The 22158-nt window shown below is 43.6% G+C and overlaps 1 protein-coding gene across 3 annotated transcripts in view; it reads left to right on the forward strand.

The window, feature by feature from the left end:
• elavl4 (ELAV like neuron-specific RNA binding protein 4) overlaps positions 1-22158 on the forward strand; it is a 66256-nt gene that overhangs the window by 23597 nt on the left and 20501 nt on the right. For 2 of the 3 annotated variants that reach the window (XM_076087894.1, XM_076087895.1), the window contains exons 1-3: positions 3577-3585; positions 8824-9070; positions 20145-20248. In XM_076087894.1, the coding sequence (XP_075944009.1) occupies positions 8836-9070; positions 20145-20248 (339 nt within the window). In that variant the 5' untranslated portion in view covers positions 3577-3585; positions 8824-8835. Of the gene's footprint in view, positions 1-3576; positions 3586-4111; positions 4199-8823; positions 9071-20144; positions 20249-22158 lie in introns of those variants that run through there. The other variant, XM_076087892.1, reaches the window with a different exon arrangement.

A 22158-nucleotide genomic window follows, 5' to 3' on the forward strand; every position in this document is an offset into this window, starting at 1 on the left:
GTCATCTCCAGAGTCAAGATGCTCACCAATTTTCTGCATGCGTTGGTGCAGAGCTGGGATTCAGCCAGTGGACAAATGGCTCTAGTTCCGCCTACACTTTGGCTGAGCAAAGGAGGAGAGTGTGTGTGTGTGTGTGTGTGTGTGTGTGTGTGTGTGTGTGTGTGTGTGTGTGTGTGTGTGAGAGAGAGAATGTGACTGTGTATATATGGAGCAGTGCAGGTCATTGTCCTTGAAGGAGGGTCTGTCTTTTGACTGCACACAATGCAGCATGAATCACTTTTTTGAGAAAAGTGTTTTAACTAAAGATAATTAAGGGAAATAATGTGAATAGAGTGGAACAAGTTACATCACTTCGGTTATCAACATTGAAATGCAAAATGTGGCAAAAACCTCTTGTGCCAGATTCTTAAGCCTTCAGAAAGAAGCGAAACTAGCGGAGCAATACATCAGATAATTAATACTTCAAAATAAGAATCTTTGCCAAAAGAATCCTCCTACGATTGGGAAATATAAATCTTGAGGTTGTTATATAGATGCTGTCTGACATGCCCCTCGGCAATTGGCTGTATCCTGTCATCTCCTCACCTCTGAACTTACGCAAGTTTGTGCCGATTACCCAGGGACAGTGAGGGAGTGTGTGGGAAAGCTGCAATCGATATCACTGGAAGACTGAAACATCACAAACGAGAAAGAAGAGAGGAAGGGAGTCAAGCCAAAGTTAAATGAAAAATTGCTTACATACACGTCTGGCGTGGTCTGGAACATTTATTATTCCGAGTCACACAGAGAGAAAAGTGGTGCAGGAGGATAGAAGAAGAGAAGAATCCATTTGGTAAAGTAGATGCAGATCGATGAGACTGGAGGCAGGCAGGCCAGAGTGCAACAGGGGAGGGGTGTGTGTGTGTCTCTGCGTGTGTGTGCTTGCGTGCATGAGACGTCCCAGATTACTTTCCCTGATTGATCCGGCCCAGCATCCGTCTGACCTGCAGGACATTTCAGAGCTCGGAAGATGCTGTTGGAGGTGGAGAGATGGCGAGAGACAAAGAGAGAGAGAGAGAGAGAGACGGCCAGGAAGAAAGGGAGAGGAGAGAAAAAACAAAAAATCGATAGCGCAGAGAGCATTACAGGGAGCTCGACTGACCGCGAAGCTGAGCTAGTAAAGTCGTATTAATCTCTTTGTGTCTCAGTCAGTTTGATAGGAACTCCAATTCAGAATCACTTTTGGGGAAAGAGCGGGAGTTTCAGTCTGAGTTTAGCAGCATGAGGTGTGGCTGCTTAATGGTAGCGAGAAAGAGACACATGGCACAAATTGTCTGCATAATATGTTGCATTCACGTGTCTCATCGGACAATACATTTGAATTCAGTGATGTTTTCTATCTGTCATCCTATTTTCTCATTTTAACAAGCCAAATAATGTGGAATAAAAATAATGAAGATAAGACGCACGGGGCATAAGGAAATCACTAAAAATATCTGAAGCAAGATGGTGAGGCGAAGTCTACCAAGTCAGATGGTTGCATGCTGGCTCCATTTTGTAGCTGCCAGGCAGTGTGTCTATCAGTGGAGAGATCCTGCAGCATACTGTCTACTCCGCAGTCTCTCCAGCCTCCATCTATCCTGGCCAAGTCAGGGTAAATTGATTGTCTAAACTCTGTAAGAGAAGGGGGAGGGAAGCCTGCGCCAGGCCAGCAATATAAAGTGCTGGTTTTACAGTGTGAACGCAGCAGAGGAGTGACGAAGGTGAACAGGACAGGAAAGGAACACACAAACTCCTTGGTAGTTTAAATTTTTAGCTTGTGCCGTCAGTGACATACGACTGAGGAGGAGAGACAGAGATCATCTTTGTGTGTATAGCGTAAAAGAAAGACTTGTAAAAATGGATTCATATACAGTACATCTAAAAAGAAAGCTGCTTGTGCCTTTGGTATTTTCGACTGTTAAGAGGAAAACAAATGTTTACTCCCCTTTCTTGCTGAAGGCGGATACGGCTCGTCCCATTTGACTGCAGTACCCAGACACCATTGGCCGAGAGCCCAAGGAGACAGGAAGCACTTTTGTGGCATCAAATATTAATGGCGTTATAGAGTGTATCGATTATATAATACGTTTTCCCAGCATCTGAGCACCGACTGAAATGTATTCCCTGAATAATTGAAAATGTATCCATGAGCGGTTTTTCATCTCAATGGTTGGTGAATGTAATTGCATTGCACCCTTATTCCAGTGTTATTTGAGATTTTATCAGAAGACGCACGTGTGTGTGTGCTCATGTGATAAACGCGAGGACGGCGAGAAAATGAAGAAAGATGAAATTGTGTGTGTGTGTGCGTGTGTGTGTGTGTGTGTGTGTGTGTGTGTTACGCCTCAGACTGTTTGTTTTATTGAATGGTTGAGCATTGAGTATTGAGCACTGAGTAGAGCAGAGACTTAAACGCACTTCTGAGAAATGTTATATTCCCTTCTTTACCGACATTATGCTCTCTTGCACGATATGCTGACTGTTGAAATGGAGACTCGTACATCTGCTCGCTGCTTCTTACATTTTTATCACCACATTTGTACATGCTGCGAATACACTGCACTGTCTGCGGCACACCATTCCCTTCCACCGCCGCGACATAGAATGACGGCTCTGCAGAACGGGCGAAGAAATGCTTTTTGATGTTTCACCTCTGCCTAACATTTTCTTCTTTCAGGGTAGCTTTTTTCGACTTTACATTTAACAGCATGCTAATACAGTGTGTTGTCCTCTTAATGAGATGAATGTTGGTCCACCATACTGTATGTGGTGGCTTATAGCTTGGGCACCTTAGCCTCAGGGGTGTAGCCATCCCTGGCGCTCTTCACTCTTGGCTCTTTTCAGATGGTTATAAATACACCTCAATGGCTTTGGCACACCTGCATGAGGTTGTCCTATCACAGCTAGAGGATGTTATACTATATTAGATTTGAAATTGAAACAAAACCGTATGCCTTTCACCAATTTGTCCCAGTCTGATTCACACAGTAGAAAGTGTTTGGTATATTTTACACAACCTTTATTCAACAGTTACCCGTATGCCCCCACCAGACTAAAACAAAGCTGGCTCAACTTGATGTTTCTCTAGGATCATCCCCAAAATGTCCCAATATTCACCATCACCTGTCAGCTAGCAGAAATGATATTCCCTGTCCTCTTTTCTCTCCTGACCTCCATGTCCCTCTGCATCTTCTTTTTCCCTTTCAAGCTGACAGTTCACTCTCATTTAGACCTCCATTATGCATTTCTGCACAAGTTTACAAGACACATTGACAACAGAACATGTACAGCCTCTTTCTCTACTCCCCCACCTCTGTCTCCCTCTTTCTTTGAAGTATTGGAAGTGTCTTCCCCATTACTCAGCCCTTGCCTTTTCTTCCCCCTCCCATCTGATCCCTCGCTCCCTCTCTTCATCTCGCTGCAGGAGTAAATGAAGGCAGAGGTCATCCCTCCTCTCGTCCTCCTCTCCTGCTAAATTGGCTGCTTGTAGCATCCGTAGATAGCTGCAGGCATTTAAGCCCCCTGCTCTGGAGAGCTAGTGAGCAGACTTCCTGCTCATTTGTGGCATTTCTGTCTCTTCAACCACAGGCTTGTTTACCCACAGAGAGCATGAGGGAAACCCTCATTATAAACTCTGCCAAGGTCATTGCAGTCACCACACCAATCTGCCAGCTCCAACACACACATGCAATTATATTCAATCAATTCTCAAATGACTAAAACAGACTGAAAAAGACGGAGGAATAATAGCTTTATCCCCATTTCTATCTCAGCATATTCCATTTTTCAGCATGAAGAAATCTTTCAACAATTTGAGTCATGCAGTTTTTCCAAATCTACACCATCACCCCAATTCTTCCCCCAAAGACAAAGCACTCACTCATCTCAGCAGTCACACTAACCAAAGCAATCCCGAGCCGCCCGTCTTTGTTTTAGTTTGACTGGTGGACCGTTAAAGGTGTAGCTGTGTTTTTCTAGTGAGCCGCCATTTTCCCTGTCACACCCCAAATCCCACCACATCCCTAACCCTGTAAAGTGAGCGTACGATGTTGACGGTGCGTCCCTCCCTCCCTTGTGCTCTGCTCCATAGGGGTCGACAGAGACACAGTGGCGTCAGGCAGAGCTCCCACAGCTCCAGGGCTGGGCAGAGAAGGGATTGCTGACACAGCCAAAGATGGTAAGGAGACAAATGGATGGCCCAGCCATTTTACGCACCCATGAGGTAATATGATCCGATATTGTACTGTGTTTACATAAATACGCACTGGTTGGGGATGCTGCTGACTGAGACAGTTGGAACTGGAGCAGAGATTGATGGAGAGACGACCGAGGGTTGCAAGGGTAGAAGAAGTAGTGCAGAGATGAGTGAGAAGCAATATGCAGCTGCTGACGTGTTCATCCATTGTATTTATATGAGAACACCAATAAATAAAATGCTTATTTCTCAATTTATATGTATTAATATGTTCATATTTTGTAGTATTTTTACTACATCCTTTCAAATTAATTGTGCTGTTTAGCTTTCATTAAAACATGCTGCAACCGTGGGCATTTCTAATGGGTCTTTACTCCCTTGCAGACACTCAAGTTGCTCACTAGTATAATTTGTCCTTTGTTGCCCCCTTTCTCCTGTATTGAGCACTCCAGCACTCATTAAAAATTAATCTGTCCCCCCATGCACTTTGCTTTATAGCAACTGTAGCTTCAGCATTGTTTGATTCAAGCCAAATCACTTTGTCATTCTTAAAGGGACAGTGCTGTAAGATTTGGTGGCACCTAGCTGTGTGGCTGCAGAGTGCAAACAACTGAAAACCCCTCCGCTCACTCCTCCCTCTCCAAGACTCTGGGCCTCAGTGTGCAAAACCTTGACGGCGCTGTTCGCCTTGCTCAGAGGCCATCTTTACCTAAATAACACTTCTTTAGGAGAAACTGAAGTCAGGCGGCAGCTGGCGGTACCACGGTTTTGCCCTCTGCGGCTCACGTCACAAGCATGTCACGTCACAAGCATGTTGGGGAACCACGGAGGCCTTCGGGTAACATAAAAACAAGAAAGCACAACGGTCGTTTCAGGAGATTTATACACGAATGAAAACAGTAAGCATTTACTGTTTCCATGTTATGTGTCCAACAACTGCACACTGACCATGTATTACTTATACTAGCTAGAAGCCCGGTGCTGGCTCTGCCTCCTGCATGTGTAGAATTACATCGTGAGTAGAAGAAGCTGTATCTCGAGGCTGAGATCTTGAGAGGGCTGTGTGTTGTACCAAGTCAGCAGGACAGTGAGCTCTGTCCACACTCGGCTCCTCAGTGGGAGAGCAGGGGCAACCGAGTGTTCACAACCAACATGAAGTGGACTGCTGAGCAGCACAAATGCCGGTGGGCAGGGACAAGGAGAGGAATATAATTGGCCACTGGGACTCGGCAGGTCCCTGTTAATTAGAGGCAGCCATTTTGGTGGAAAAACTCCTCAGAAAATGTCCCATGGAGTTGAAAGTCTCACTGACAGAATGGAACGCAGCAGGGAACGTAAACAGATTTAATAAGGCCCTCTCCAATCAACTCTGTTATGGCTAGATGCTATTCTCTCCTTCCTCTCCCTCTCCCCCCTCTGTCTTTCTCAGTCTGTCTCTGTGTCTCTGTTGTGGTAGAGCGGTGAGTGAGTAGGAAAGGATACTGTCAAAAGAACAATTTGCATGCAGCTCTCATCTTGAGAGCTTTTAGACATCTCCCTGTCTGTTTGTTTTCTGCTGTGGGTTTGGGCCATTGTTCTCTCTGTGCATGTAAGTGTATGCGTGTGTGTGTGTGTTTGAGTATGGGCTTTTCCACTCTCTGCCTATGCCACACAGTGTGTGTGTGTGTGTGTGTGTGTGTAAAATGAGAGGATGGAAGCAGATTAAAGACTGACATTGTGTTGCTGCTGCTCCTAAACACTTCAATGGAGGAAAAGAAGAGCACTAGATAATTAGAAACGCAGCCCTTTATAAGATCCTTCTAAAGTCAGAGAAAAGATGGCCCCTCTAAGATGCATGGCATTTTTGGTATAGGTATTCCAAATTCTACTTGGATAAAGACCAGTTTTTTTAAACTGCTCTGATCTTCACATTAAAATGAACTGCACACCATTTGACTTTTCTCAGTCAACATTTTGATGGTGGTGACGTCACTGTTTTATTATATTGATATTAGTATTAATACGAGTGTTATTTGGTAACTAAAGAGTTATTTGTATGCCCGCTTTTCCTTAATCATCGTCCCTTCTTACCACTACACGCAGGTAGATAGATAAAAGTAAAGTGATTAAACGCATTGTAAATGTCTAAAATGGTTTTTTGAAAACTATTTCCGGACAAACTGGGAAATTTTTTAATTCTGCTTCGAGATATATTATTAGAACACAGGTCCAGTCTTTTGATAATCCAGAAATAGAGCGAAATACGACTCGTGTGCCGTTTTCTCCTTTGCTAAAACCAGCCCTGCTTCCAAGTGCAGCCTGTCTGAGTGTACTTAGGAATGGTTAAAAATAGACAGGGAGCTGAATGGTTGAGCAGGGGAAAGGGAGAGATCTGAGCGATGACTTTAAAAATTTGATTGACTCAGATTAAAGAATATTTGCATCTTAATTTGGGTTACAGCATGTTCAGGTCATTGCAGTGCTTGTGCATCATTATGAAGGGCAACTTTGTGCTCAAATGGACAGGCCTTTTTTTCTAGTAATTTGCAAACATGTGATACAGGATCTATTATCAGTGGAAGAGGACACTGAAAGACATTCAAAAGATAATAAACATTCAGTCGACAGTCTGCTTACAGCCTCCTGGTCTGGTTCGGCATGAGTCAAGATAGAATGATGCTCTCTATACATTTATAACAGCGCATCCATCTTCTTTTTTTCCGTTTTATCTTCCCACCATTCAGTGATTAGATTTGGTGGTCTCCACTCTTTCCATTTGCAAAACACTGACACTCCCTGCTCCCCCCCCCCACATACACACTCACACATATATGCAACAAAAGCTATTAATTCGATCAAACAAATGTTTTTTATGCAAATGCATGAATAATTTCACTTCACGCATTGCTTCTGTTGGAGAATAATGTTCACTCAGAATAAGCATTTCTATTATGTATCAGAGTGCTCTGGTAGAAAAGCAAAGTGCAACCTACCTCCCTCCTCCGACTTTTGACTCTCACTCTTTCCCCTTTTTTTTTTTTTTTTTTTTGCTGTTCTCACACACTTACACCAAGCTCAAAGTTTTTGGAACACTTTGATCCTGAGGTGCTCTGCAAAACCAGATATGAAAACCTCAAGGTTCTCTCTGCCACAGCAGCAGCATCAGCAGTCAAATAGCTAGCTGAAGGGCCCCTGTTGCTGCACTCTCGCACAAACCTCTGCAGCTATCAGAGAACCATTTGGAGACGCCTCTTCCCGTCTTCATGACTATCTATCTGTCTCTAGTCTTTGTTGTTTACACCCTTTTACATGTATAGACCCTTTTACAGTCAATGTCATCAAAAACATGCTCGAATCAATATTCCAACAGCTGAGTGACCGTGTTAACCGAATGTGTCGGTGGTTGCTCGTAGTATCTAACAGTAACGGTTATGAGTATGTGTTCAAAATGTATTTAAGGATTTTATGAGGACACCTAATACTACCCTTTACCAACTGTTACTACAAGCAACCACAGACACATTCGCCTGGACGACGGTGTCTATGCAAGCTATTCTACGTATTGTATACCGCTGGACAGATCAATAAAGCTTGTGTTTGTAGCGCACATTTAAAAAACTCAATAAACTCAAAACTGTGTCATGGTATTGGACATTCTCTACATGACCACAGATAGCATAGCTGAAAGTGTCTATGCTCGTAATTTCTCGCTAGTGTAACTTTACATGCTTCCATCAAATACGTGATTCCACTAAATAGTGATCCACTTGCTAATATATTCTACCCAGTCACTAATAGTATAGGAATGGTAAGTCAATTTGTTTCAGTTGCATTAGCAATCTTTAGTTGTTAATGCCCTCACATAGCTTGACAAGTTATTGCACTCCGATGTACTTCTGTTGCCAAACTGCATTTACAAACTGTAAAAGGGTCTATTTCTCAATGTTTAATGGTCTGTTCTGTGTTTAGTTTGTGGTTCCATACTAGGGTTTTAAAATGTTTTGATAAAATGTTTGTGTCATATGAGAGGCAATTGGTTTTTCACCAACTTGATCATTTGTTGTCAGCATGATTTCTCACAAATATAAACCATCATTCCTAAACTTTTCAGCCTCATGTATAAGTATTTACTCTGCCTTGAAATAAGTAAATCAAACGTTATTAATGAAATACCTGAAAAATCAAGGTACTTCATCACATTGCTCTGTTCCAAACTGAGGGAAAAATCTTTTTCTACTATTTCACTATGACATTCGAATCTCTGTCAGGCAAGAAATAATTGTATGTCGATTCCAAAACAGTGATATATTGTATGTGCAAAGCTCATTTAAAACCCTTCAAATGTCTGGAAACAGGTCTTAAAAAAACCTTTTTACCCAAACTGTTGATTTGACTTTATGCAAAAAGCATGACTTTATGCTTTTTAGAAATTAAATTTTTAAAATAACCACTTTGTCAGAGTCTTGTATGCCTTGCTACATATTAAGTGTTCAAAATATTGTAAATAATAGGACAGAGGCCTTTGCTAATGAATGCTATCTCTCTCCTTCTTCCTCCCTGCACTTTCACTCCATGGTTCCTCTCCTTGCCTCTTCCTCTTTCTCCTCCCGCTCTTTGCCCTGCTCCAGATCATCAGTAACATGGAGGCTCCTGTGTCAAATGGCCCCAGCGGAGGAGGCACCACAGCCAACGGGCCAACCACCAACAGCCGCGGCTGTCCCTCGCCCATGCAGACTGGCCAATCAAATGACGACAGCAAGACCAACCTCATTGTCAACTACCTGCCGCAGAATATGACCCAGGAGGAGTTCCGCAGCCTGTTTGGTAGCATCGGCGAGATCGAGTCCTGCAAGCTGGTTCGCGACAAGATCACAGGTACAGAAAGGAGACTGTCCATGTTGCACTCGGATACTGTTGCTTGCGTTTCCCTTTTCATGAACTTGACATGATTTGAGGTGTATCCAATAGGTCCCCATACAGGAGCATGTATTTCACTGAAATCACCTAAACTTAAGTCAATCAGCTGTCAATGACAATATGATGCACGAAATTAAGATATAATGTAGTATACTGTGTGATGATTTGGTAGTCCCCAAAGGCAATTTTGCCAAGGTAAAAAGGAAGAAGTTCAGCACAAAGGGATTTACTATACTGAGCTCATCCAGAGCTGGAAGGGATTTAGATGCTTGGCTTTCTATATTGACAATTTTGACTGGCCTGATCCTGGCACTTTAAGACTTGGCTTCCTATTCACTTCAGCATTGAAATATATTTTTATTTTATTACAATACTCAACAAACCACATATTTTAAATTGTTGTTTAATTTACGTTTGTTGTAATAAATTATTGTGTGTTTCTTCACCTTTTTTTTGTAATATTTGCGGTAGACAGTAGATTGGTAGGAATAATAAAATAGTTGTTGAGATAGACAGCTTACATTACTGTTCACATACTGCTAAAGGATCAAAGGTAGGTGTAGATACAGTAAGCCAAGTAGAGACACACATGTAAAGAATGAAATATGAAATTAATAGTTCACTTCGCACGAGTGTACGCTAGCCCCCGGCTCAACACCATTCCAAGCAATTTAAGTGTTTGACAGTAGTCGTTGCATGCATTGTCTTCTAGGAGGAGAAATCCATCTCTGTCCTCCGTGTGTGTTCAAGCGCTGTGAGTCAGCAATGCGGCAAAGTGCCACATGTTCTCCAGAGGTGTTTAAATTAAGCAGCACTTCGCGGTGCTAATCATGGCTGTAATCTGGGCGTAGTGGCTGTGTGGGTGGCCACACAGCAGATGGATCAGGGGAGGGGGTTGGTGCGGCTCTGTGATAATGCTCCATAATGGCTTTCATTTTAGATCCTACTTACTGACACTCTTCTCCTGATAATCTCATTAAAGAGCACCAGGCTGGCAGGCAGTGTAGATCACCAAGCCATTGTCAGATAGCAGGCAAGGCGGAGAGAGTAAACACACACATACACAGAAATATACCCGAACATAATGACCAAATTAGATTTCCTGTAATAGATTAAGTACAATCAAAAGGCCAATAGCGATGACAATGTTGACTGTAAACCAGAAACGGCCACTAGCCCAAGCCATTCCTGCCTCCTCCTCTTCTCTCATTCTTTGAAGCATATTCCGTCGCACTACAATTCCTCTCTAGGACCATCTTCCTCTTCCTCTCTAATGGGCCACAAAATGGAGCCTGTGAGAGTCAGATACACCAGGATAATGGAGGACGGCGTGTACAAAAATAACACTGGGATACCACATGCTATCATCATCATCACCGTGTTCTCTCTCCTACCGGTTTTCCCCTCAAGTGTGATTTGCCAAGCGGCAGTGAGGAACCAAGCTGATACTTGGAGGGAGTTTAAAAAAACGAACAGAATTGCTATAAACCTGCTTGGGCCCTAAATGGGGAATGTGAGAGAATGGTATAGTTGTTTGTTCGCTCACTTCTAAACCATTTAGGGTACTTCTCTGCTCTGCACTACAAGGTCTCTCTGATGACTTAGCATCAACGCAAAAAGTTATAAATAAATCCCACCCTCCCTCAATCTCCCCCTCTGGTGTATGCCTGTTTTGCTCTCCCATGGGGGCAATTTCCTGATTCAAACTTTTAGGCTAACAAAGCACAGATCCCCTCTTTTTAGCAGGGAATGCCAAGACGCTTTATACTCAACTCATTTATATAACAGTCATCCAAATCATTAATAGACAAAGCCAGGTTTGCTCGCGGGAGGGAAAAAGAGAAGGATGGGAGGAAGAGGAAAGAGAGCACCATTTTTTCTTTATAGGCCAATGTATACACCTGTACCCTTTTTCGTCTGTCGTAAATATCTACACATAATGTATAATTTGACATTTTTATGCGAGTGAGTCGATGCTGAGGAAGGAGAGGATATTTTTTTACCATGTTGAATTTTCAGCAGGAAACCTCAGAATGTCTTGAGGGTGGTTAGAGTGTTCTGTAGCTACACATTATTCATATTGATGGGGATATTAAGGCCCTCATTTTCTAGTGAAGTGTGTGAAGTGTTTGAGGAGTACAGAACAAAAGTTTCGTTTTTGAATATTTTATCATTACAAGATTGAAGTATTTCGCCAACAAATTCACGGATTTAAGCAGTCTTTTTTGGTGTACATTTTGCAATGTAGAGTACTTTTGTGTCGAGTGTGCGGCCTATCTGACCTGTAAGTCTTTGCTGATAAGGTGTGAGCATGTACGCCTCTCAGAGGTACAGTAGGAGAGACATACAGGTCCTCAGCTTCCTGCGGACTTGCTCTTGTCAGCTTGACGCCATCGCGGCGTGAGGCTCGGGTGGTTACGGGCAGGCGTAGACACTCCGGCTCCGTCTGTCACCCTGGCTGACTTCAGCTGGTATAACAGCCACCTCTGGGTGTCTTTCTTGCTCCCCACATGCCTGCCCGCTTGCCTACCTGCCTGCCTGCTTGCACAACTACCTCTGCCTGGTGAGCTCATAACACGGCAGAGACACGCAGGTTAATCTTTTATTAAAGGCTAGTTTACACGCACCTAGCTGCAGCCCACACACACTTGCACGTAAGCCCCAGGCCTCCTCCTGTCTGCCTGTGTACTCTTAAGGAGAAGATGCCTTGAAGACGATCGTTGTTTGAATTAAGTGTATATACTATAGTGGCTTTTACATTTGTCCTTCTGCATTCCACGCGGAGAGAATGTAACATGTACAAATGCTCTTTGGCCAGGGCATGATGGCTCTGAGACACTGTGGACTATAGATGGTTCCTCTTCTAGCGCTCCTTCTTGAAAAGGTTGAAGCTGAAAGTTGCCAGTCTGAAAGCTCATCTTGAACAAAAAAGTAAGGCAACCACCAAAAAAACAACACGTAAACCCTTATTGTGAGCGAGGAAAAATCAATGTGGACCTTGCAATATGCTGAATCAGCACTCGTGAACTTCTATACATGCCCTTGCACGAACACACGCTTACACACAGAGAGAAATGGAATTGACTGATCCTTGTCAGTAAGTCATTTTTCAGGATAATGTTTCTGCATCAGTACATTTGTTTTCACAATGACATGGAGGAGAAGGAAATGGCTTTTCATGCTGGAACAAGGATTGATTGCATTGGGGGGGTCCAATCATTTTTTTGGATTGACAGTAGCCAAAAACCTCACTAGCCTTTACTCTGTAGAGACATAGAGGATGTGTTACTTGCTTGTTGAGTAAACATTTGGCCATGTTCACCAGCTGCTATGGTGTACCTTCAGGTAGCATTTTCTTATTGCCGTCTTTCAGCAGCAAACTCCCGTAACCGTTTCATAATGGGAACAGCATTCTTCTCCTCTTGATGCAGATGAAATAATTCTCATGTCTACATCCAACCCTGTAAAGACATCATCCCAAAGCAACACTGACGGAAGCCTTTGGTGCACACTACTCTAGTCACCTTCCATGTGTTGGTTTTATACATGGAATCTGGGGAGCTGATGCAAATCATAGTGACAATGTAGCAAGCCAAGCAGATGTTGGCTATGAAAAATAGATGGACTGTGATGTCAGCTGTGGAGTAGTTCAAGCCGGAGCACCTCTGACAGACAGCAGCTTCAGTAGCGTGTGAATGCCTGCTGCGAACCCAATTCTTACATAAGGACAGGTACACCATCTTCACATAGGTGCAAAAAATATCTCGGGTTTGGTGGATTCGGCTTGCTTTGCGTGCACAAGTCTGTGGCTCAGGCAGCACACTTCCATTAGTTTCATTGTCATTCCATTTCTGTTATGGAACATCAAGTGCACCCACAAGTATTGCAAACATAAAATATGCATCTAACCCTGATCTGCAAGGACAGATGGGCTCAGCTCCTGCACAAGGTCTGTCAGTCTAACGGGGAGCAGATCAAATATTCACCATTTAAACCTCAGTTTACCCATATCTCTTTGTTGCTACTGAAATATAAATTGACAACACGCTCCGAGGAAAGGGGGATTCTCTTTGTACTTCAGATTGCAAGCCAAGCTGTTTTCACATCATTACTAGAGTGATGGGAACAAAACTTGCTATTACTCCTCTCCGTTTGTCCTATGATGAGACCAATTTTGAACCTTCCAAAACACCTAAACAACACAAATGCAATGTAGTGACAAACCAACGCTTTCACATCCTTACTGAAATGATGCCGAGCGAGATGTGGCGCAGTGTTTACATCTCACATACAGGCCGCGTTTATCTGAACCTGAAATGGGCTGAAAGCTGGAGATAGCGTGAACAAAGCTGACAGGGAAAGAGATGAAAAACGGATTTGACATCTCCAAAGCCAGGTATTAAGAGAGCTGCCAGGCTCAGAAGTGCAGACACAAGCAGGCATTAAAGTTTCAGAGTCCCAGGTCGCGAGAATGTCCTGTCTCTCTCCTCATAGCACCCACCCACCCCTCCTGCACCTCCCTCTGCTTAGGGCCCAGAATTGGACGCCCTTAGAGCTTGCATGGCTGTACTGCTCCTCCAGTGACCCTCACTTCAGACAGCCTCTGTCCCCTCTCATTCCACTCTGAGTGCCCTTTACATGGAGCACAGAGGTCATGACTGTCCCCTGTGTCTGCCCCAGCAGCTGAATGTGCCTCAGAGCTGGTTCCTCACCTTCCGACCCCTCCACTCTGAGTGCACTGTACCTGGGCAGGAGAGAGCCAGACAGTCCCGTTGTCCCCAGCATGTGTGCTGCAGGGCTGGGGGTGGATGGCGGAGGGCTCATGGGTCTGCTCGCTCTGTGCTCTCAGAGAGAGTCCAAGCAGGTGCAGAACAGTCGGCTCCACAATCCTGACATAACAGGGTTATCCAAGTCTTAGAGGGGCTTCTCTGTCTGTCAGCTTGCCTTCGATATCTCAGCTGCACAGCCAGCCAACCAGCCCACTCACTGCAGGCTGCAGTCCACTGGCCCCAAGGCTCAGGGAGCCACCAAGAGGGGGTGGTTTACATGTATGTGTGTGTGTGTGTGTGTGTGTGTGTGTGTGTGTTTGTCCCTGAGCTTCTACGTGGGCAAGTGTGTGCCTATGTGTGTGTGTTATTGGATGCGGGGCCTTGGGAACTGAGAGTGGGAGCCTCCTGACTGCAACAGTGGCTGCTACCTTGGCAACCCAGGAGGGAAAGATGTGTTGAATGAGTGAGTGGGAGAGGGATCTACAGTAGATGCATGCGTGCGGGGGACGTGGCTCTGTTTATGAATTTAGTCATTTAAACAGGCTTAATACATGCCACATGATATGCTCTAACTGTACTGCTAGTATTTGAGGTGCTGTAGTCTTTTGTTCTCTTTGTGTTTTTTTTTTTTTTTTTGCAAACTCACTCAACTCCCTCTCCCCTATGGAGTTGACCCCCTTTAAAGGTAAGTACAGTGTAATTTGACATGAAGCTGGTGACAGGGCACCTTTTCAATTAGGGAGCATTGGCCCATCAAAAATAGCAGCAGCAAGGGGCAAAACATCAGAGGATGGAAGCAATGAGTGTGACACATTTATTTTGACAAATTGAAATGTTTTTTTGTCCCCTCTGCCTCAACTTAAAATGTCGCTAAATTCAAGACTGACCAAACGGATTTGGCTCTTTGTGGGGAGAAGAGACTGGTCCACTCAAGGTGTGTTAACATCACCGGCTCAAAGCTCTGGTGGTCTCTGAAAGCTGCAACTCCCCCCCCTCACTCCTTTTGATGCTTCTTTTCTCCCATGACAATGCTTTTGAACAAGTTGGCACAACTACAGAAGTAAAATGTTATATACATGTTGACAACATTGTGTCAGCATTTCAAATGAACCTTTTGATTAACAGCTACACACTTTCAGAGAAGAGTATCGAGTCCAACAGATTGCAGGACAGTCAATAGTGAAATAGAAGGTTTCATGCAGCTATGCGTTTCATTTGGTAGCTACCACTCTACATCAAAGAGGCTATAGTGCGTTGTGTGAGCCTTGCCTGATGATAGGAGATGAAGATGCTTTCATGTCTGCAGTACAGGGCTCTTAGTCACATAATACATCAAAAAAGGCAGAAAATAATGACAGGCAATATTCAACTGGAGTGTGTACCTTACAGCGCAAGATTGTGATCGTCAGTGTAGGCATGCATAGATCTATTTTGCTTATTGGTTATTATCTACCTCTATGTCATTTTGCATAGGTGTGTGAATTTTCCCTTGCATTCTCGGATGTGTGTCTGTGCGTGTGTGTGTGTGTGTATGTACAGAAGGGGAAAAAGAAAAGATGAAATGACATAGTGGGGCCAGCAGAGATGACACCCGCTCGAAGTATACTCATTTTCTCATCTCACACATTGAGCAACCCTGCTGCTCCTCAGGAAACAAATAATGGCTTAGTCATAACACCTCGCCAACTCACCGAAGAGCTACTCACTGGAAAAAGCAGTGATTTTACCACTGAAAAACATGCCCTCCTCCCTATACAATTTAAGTCAGATTGTACAAAAGCAGTGCCAAAGGAGTGGAGGTGGGTCCAAATTAGCCCTTACCTCCTCACTCCCCCACCCCCATGTGGTTAGAGACCGTACATCACTTAAACCTCATTTGGGGACATTCTTCACTACAAGACCTCTGCCATTATTAAAGTTACATATTTTTTTATTAAGAAGCCCCTTTTCACCGCTGCTGAGGATTTTCTCAAGTCGTTACAACTGTTGTAGAATTTGCACAACTGGCACTCTAAGCAGCTGACGAATCAAAGGCAAATGAAGATCTAACCTCATTAAAAGGCCATTATGAAGAGCAATGCATCATTTGGGTTCTTGGTTTTAATTGACAATTAAAGTATATAAGTTAATGTATCCATTAGGCTAATTGATCAGCACAAGGCTGATTTTTCTGTTAGCTACAACTCCATTAGAGGCTATTTATCATGCATTTTTAATAGCTTCTCTACATTGCCTAAAATGCCATACTTCCTTAAGTTATCTTTCTGTAACTATTAACTACCAGTAGACCGTCTCTGGGTGTAAAAAAAGACTTCTCATGCAAATTGTCTTTTTATATGATCAACTCCTGTGACACTTGTTATACACATATTTTTAAATTCTGTTCAGCAGCATTCCTTTAAACTTATGTTACATTTGTACGACTATTATTGTTCAGCAGCAATGAATGACAGATGACATGATGTTGAAAATCACTTTAACAGTAAGACTTGATCTTAAAGAACATTAAAACGTGTGGCTAGAAACAGCTTGAGCTTTTCGCCTGGTGTTGTGGGATCTTGCAGCCTGAGCTGGCCTTATCCTTACATTCCAATAAGACACCATGCTGAGTTAAATGATGCTGAACCATTTTAAACTGCCTCAAAACTGTGCTTAACCTCGGTGTGTTGAGCCGGAACAGAGCGGGGCACTGTGGTGGTGTGATCCAAATGCTGATCCTGCTGGGGAGTATTGAGGTGGACAGGGCAGGTGTTGTGACAGAATGAAGCCAACCACACTGCGTGCTGCCTCTGCATGCATACTGCAGGTTATTTGAGCATCTATTGGATTGCTAGTGCATACATATGATAAAGGATGGAAATAGTCGGTGTTCTTTATCTTTTCAGTGTTGAAATTCACTAAACGGTTGAGGAACTACAACACACGCGCAATGATGCATTCACTGGTTAGCTGCCAGCCACTCCACTCCTCGCTGTCCTGCTGCGGGGACTTACTTTAATGCTTGTGTTTGTTTGTGTGTGCCTCTGTGATTGAGTGATTACATGTTTACTTGCATTTGTGTGCACATGTGTGTACATCTGTGTGGAGCGTTGGCGTTTCCCACCCATCCGTGCAGATTCCTGGCAGCCAGGCGGTCTGGCGGTAGCTCCCTGCTGTTAGCTGCTCCCTAGCAGGCTGGAAATGGTTGGTGGAATCCCCTCCTGGAGCTTTCCTGATGCTGCAGGCAGATGCCTCTCTCCATCTCCCCTCATCTCATCGCTCACCTGGGGACTGTTGCCAGCCAGTGAGCCTCGATCCCACCCTCTTTCCTCCAGCCTGAAGGCCCTCAGCCTTGCCAAAGAGGGAGTGAAAAAGAGAGTGGGGGTGGGCAGATACACCAATACCAGCCTAAGCTCTGCATGCAGACAACATACACGCTCATGAAAGTGCATACACACAAGTAAAAACATTATTCACACAGCGGCAGCGTCCATGGCTGCAAGTTTGGCCCCATTTGGCTGCCTGGACTACTCCATGAGTGCCAAGTGTCTCGGTACCATTAAGCAGCAGCCAGCCCATCTCGATTGCCCTGCATGAGTGCTCTTCGCCAGCACACTTCATTGTCAGCTAACCCTCTGGTAGCTGCGCTTGTCGAACCTCACATTTCTTGTTGAAGATGAGGGAGCGGGGTGAGGAAGGTGATGGGAAAGTGGGAGGCGAGGGTGGAAGAAGAGCGTGACAAGCGGCAGGCTCTCAGCTCTCTGCACCCAGCTGGAATTTTCATGTCAGTTTAAATTGAATCCATGCGCCTATGAACAGTTACAGTTTGAAATGTTTGCTAAAATATTGAATTCATCGGCATACTGTACACTACTGGGTCATTTAGAATACCGTTCATGGCCCATCTCGGTTTATTGGCTAAATAAAGCTACATGCATTATTTCTCTTCAACTGATTCCATTCATTAGTTTTGCCACATGTTCTCTTTCTCTTTGTTATTCGTGGTCTCTTTTGTGTATTCACTATTTAATAAAGAGGACGAGCCACAAAGAATGATTTTGTGAGGTATATTTAAACTGCCAAACCTAACACCTGATGTCAGCTGAGAGTCAGGGAGGAGGAGGAGGGGGAGGAGAGGAGGGTTAGTTAAAAATAGCAGTAGTCTCTCCAGGATGGCAGGTTTTTAATTAACAATAGAGAGCGTCTGATAATCCACAGTTAATCCAGAGGAGAAGAGGGAGGAGAGGAGAGAAGAAGAGAAAATCATCAGCTGTTTGATGTTAGGACTACAAGTCCCTCCTGGCCCTTCCACTGCTCACAGCTGAGCTCTTCTGCGCTGTGATATCCATAGCCCAAATGTATTTATTTTGTGAAACAGCCATGCTCCATATTTTGTGATTCACTTTGTCTCTGACTAACCGCTGTCTGTTCCCATTAGCGTGAATGTGTGCATGCTGCTCTTCTTAAACTGACTGGGATTCTCTTTGCACTTGTGTGTGGCGTTTGCGGATCGGGGCTGTTTGTTGAAAAGTAGCCGACTGAAGGCCCTGATGGCTGGAGGCGTCTACTTAAAGTCCTACGCCTGTTGAAAGGCTTGATCTGTCGGGGAAACACTGGGAGATGTCAGGCCTGCTTCACACTCAAAGGGAGTGTGCTATCCAAGACAATTTAAGCTTCGAGGGAAATGGGGGTGGTATTTTCTTCTCTCTCTCTTTTCTTGTACAGATGCAAAGACAGTAACAAATATGCTGTTTGTACGCACTGTGATACTTATATGCTGGGGCCTGGTTGCATTTTACTCTCATAGTTCAGAGAGAATTTGACGCTAATGTATGACATATTCTAGGCATTCAGTCGTTGACGCTTCTATCTTGAGCATTTAAAAAAAAAAGTATTACTAGAGTAAATTCCCGCTCCAAGATCAACAATATAACAAGCAACCAATACCGAGGAGTGCATGGATCAGAGTCTACACATTCCCTATTTATAAGGTTGTTATCATGACATGAAATATCAGGTGGAGATGTTTTCTTTTTATTTGCCCAGGATTATCTCTTGAATGATAATTTGCTGATCTTTTAAGTAGTTGAATAGTGAGTAAAAAGGGTCTCTGTGAGGGTATATACAGTGTACAGATCTGGAAAGAGGCTGTCTCATCCATCACATGTTGTAGAGTGCAAATCTGCAATGCTGTGGCAACTGAGCAGGCTTCACATGGTTGACAAAAGTCACACCAAGACTCTTGGCGCTCCAGGCAGGAGTCACTGTGATCTTGTCAGTAGTGATGAAGAGATGTTACAAAGGATTTTTGGAGGAAAAGATGCATGATACCCTCGAGGGTGACTATGGACGGGAGCAAGGCCTGTGTATTATTTTCAGTTTTAGGAACAAAGGCATTAAACTCTGGTCATCGAATAACAACATCGTCTAAATGTAACTTTAGCTTCTTTTTCTTTGACTGCCAGGCAGCAACTTTCAGGTCTGAAAAGTGACGCCAGTGCTCAAGTGCCTTGAACCTGCATTCTTTCTAATGGCCAGCAGGGGGTTGCAAAAATAAGTCTGATTGTATAGAAGTCTTTGAGAAAATAAGGCTACTTCTGACTTCATTTATTACCTCAGTAAACATTGTAAACATTAGTTTATGGTCTCAATCGCTAGTTTCAAGTCTTCTTCAATACAGCGTGATGTTGATTTGCAAATGATGGTCTCATTTAGAGTAAAATAGACAATGAGTATGCTTTAGGGCGTGGCTACCTTGTGATTGACAGGTCGCTACCACATCATTTCACGGTCTGGGAGTTTTCCGTGTTTTCAGCTAGAACTTTAACCCTTTCACAGTGTGTTTTCAACTCAGGAAAGTTAATTGTAACATTTTGGTCGCCTAAAAATGTCTGTCTAGCTCCACTCTCTTGAACAAGAGAGAATCAAGATGGTGACGGTCACAATGCTTGAGTCTTCAAAACAGCAGTCCACAAACCAATGGGTGTATACAGTCCATGTAGACTACCATCAATTACAAAAACATAATACAAGTTGCCAAGTTTGAGAGAGAGTAGAATTATTAGTGAACATGAAATATGGTACCGCATTCCAAATGTAAAAGGACAAAGTGTTTATCTCTTCTAATAATGAGGGGAGTCTCTCTGTCTCCCCTCAGACCTTTTAGTGTGGATGATGAGTATAAATGAAGATGTCTTGCTGTCAGTGAGCAATTTGAAGAAACAAAACAACTGAATGGAGAAAACATTTAAAAAGTTTTCCTTTCCCTCTTTCTGTCATTTCAGGACAGAGTCTGGGCTACGGCTTTGTCAACTACATCGATCCAAAGGACGCAGAGAAAGCCATCAACACGTTAAATGGACTCAGACTTCAGACCAAAACGATCAAGGTAACCGACACCGTGTACAACTGCTAAAACACCTCTGATTGTAACACACCATAGTTGCTTCCATTACAAATGCACAGTATCTTTCAACAGCTAAATATTTGAAAAGCATTACCGCAAAATATTAAATTAATTGCTTGATAATTGATAAAAATCACAAGATTTTATAAATTTGCGGAGATCATGCATAACTCAAGTTAAAAGGCTGCTTTGCTCTTTCTCAAAGCCCCTTTAGATAGTGATTCTGTTTGTAAATGAGCTGGAGGGAAAGATGGGCTTAACGTGCATGAGCGACAAAAAGTAAAAAAAGACCATTCAAATCAAAGAGACATATTAAAAAGCTTGCGACTATGGCTGATATGCTAATTACTTTCTAAATGTCAAAATGTAAAGGTGAAATCATAGATAGAGAGTGAAAAGGGAAGAAACACATCAATCACTGCATATTTTCCAAAATAATTGAGGATTCTGTTATTGAATTTTAATGGCATGACTAATGTGCAGGCTTGCCGAGAGTTGTCAGGTAAGAAAGATAAATCCCTTCTCCAAACATGTTAAACATCTTTTAAAGGTTACAAATTAAACATAATTACAAGCAGTTGTTCCTGCCTTCGCATAAAATCAACACACATCAGATTTCACACTGATCTTGTTTTCTCCTCTCTTATATCCTCTACTATCGTCCCTTCTGCGCCTGCCGATATGTTGTTGCTTTTAAACTGGGCAGTAATCTGTTGCTCTGTGATAATCCCTGGATTCTCGCTTTCTGTCATCTGATCTAATCTAATCTCATCTGATCTATTAGGATGGGATTATCTTGTAGTTGGGAATAGGCAATCCCTGTGAGAATCCCTCTATTCCCCCAGACAATGTACGCTGCCCGGCCCGGCCTTGGTTCAGCACAGCATCCTGGCTCTTGTCTAATTTATGCCACAGAAAAAAGAAGAGAGATATGTGATCCTGCATGTGTGTGAACATGCAGGATTGTTTGAGGTGGGATGTGTGGTGGTTTGATGCGGTTTTGATGGGTGGATCAGTGCGTGTATTATCCACATTGTATGATTCGGTCATTGCGATCAGCAAACCAGGGGTCTCCCGAAGCAACTATTACCAGTGTATGACCCAAAAGAGCAGTGCGCTTGGTTGTGTATGTGAGAGCGCACACATCGGCATTACAGGAGCACTGTTCTTGATAATAAGAGCGGTACGATACAAGCAAGCAACTACCAACATAGAGACTTAAGTGAAAGTAGGCTTTTTTTAATATACAATGGACAATGTTGAAGGTCATTTACGTAGCGTGGAATTCATGAGGTCTGTTATTGAGTGTAGTCGGCAGAGTTCACAGATTTTCACTCACACTCTCATGACACAAGAGATTGCCTGAAGTTGTTCCTCAGATAAAGGCGATATTCGTAATGACGTAATGACAGAAGACAACCCTGCATCTCTGTCTGGCGCTATCGCTCTTTCACACTTCATTTCCTCTCTCCCACTACCCTCTTTCCTTGCTTTCTCCCTCCACAACAGACAGAAATACCCTGAAGGTAACAAGGTAAATTAAAAGGCAGCACGGTAATTCTGAAATTAAGCTTGGCGCTCTTTCATGTCACACCCTTCCCACTCTTTGCCACGACACTTGTGAGGAAACGCTTGGCCCAGAGATTCACATGCTCTCAGGCAATGTGCGTCTCTGTAGTGTCTTTGAGTTGGTTTCGCTGCTGCGGTTTCCTCCGCCATGACACCTCAGATTTTATCAGCGGTGGCTGCGATGCTGCTTTCCCTCTGAGGTGTGAGGGGAAGCAGCATGCCAAAGGTGAGAGGAGCTCACAGTGACATGCATGTACATAATCTCACACACTTTTTCAAGCTTTTCTGCACACACAGACACACACACACACACACACACACAC

Source organism: Anarhichas minor, unplaced genomic scaffold (assembly GCF_050575085.1).
Source record: "Anarhichas minor isolate MPS153535 unplaced genomic scaffold, ASM5057508v1 ptg000010l, whole genome shotgun sequence".
NCBI lineage: Eukaryota > Metazoa > Chordata > Actinopteri > Perciformes > Anarhichadidae > Anarhichas > Anarhichas minor.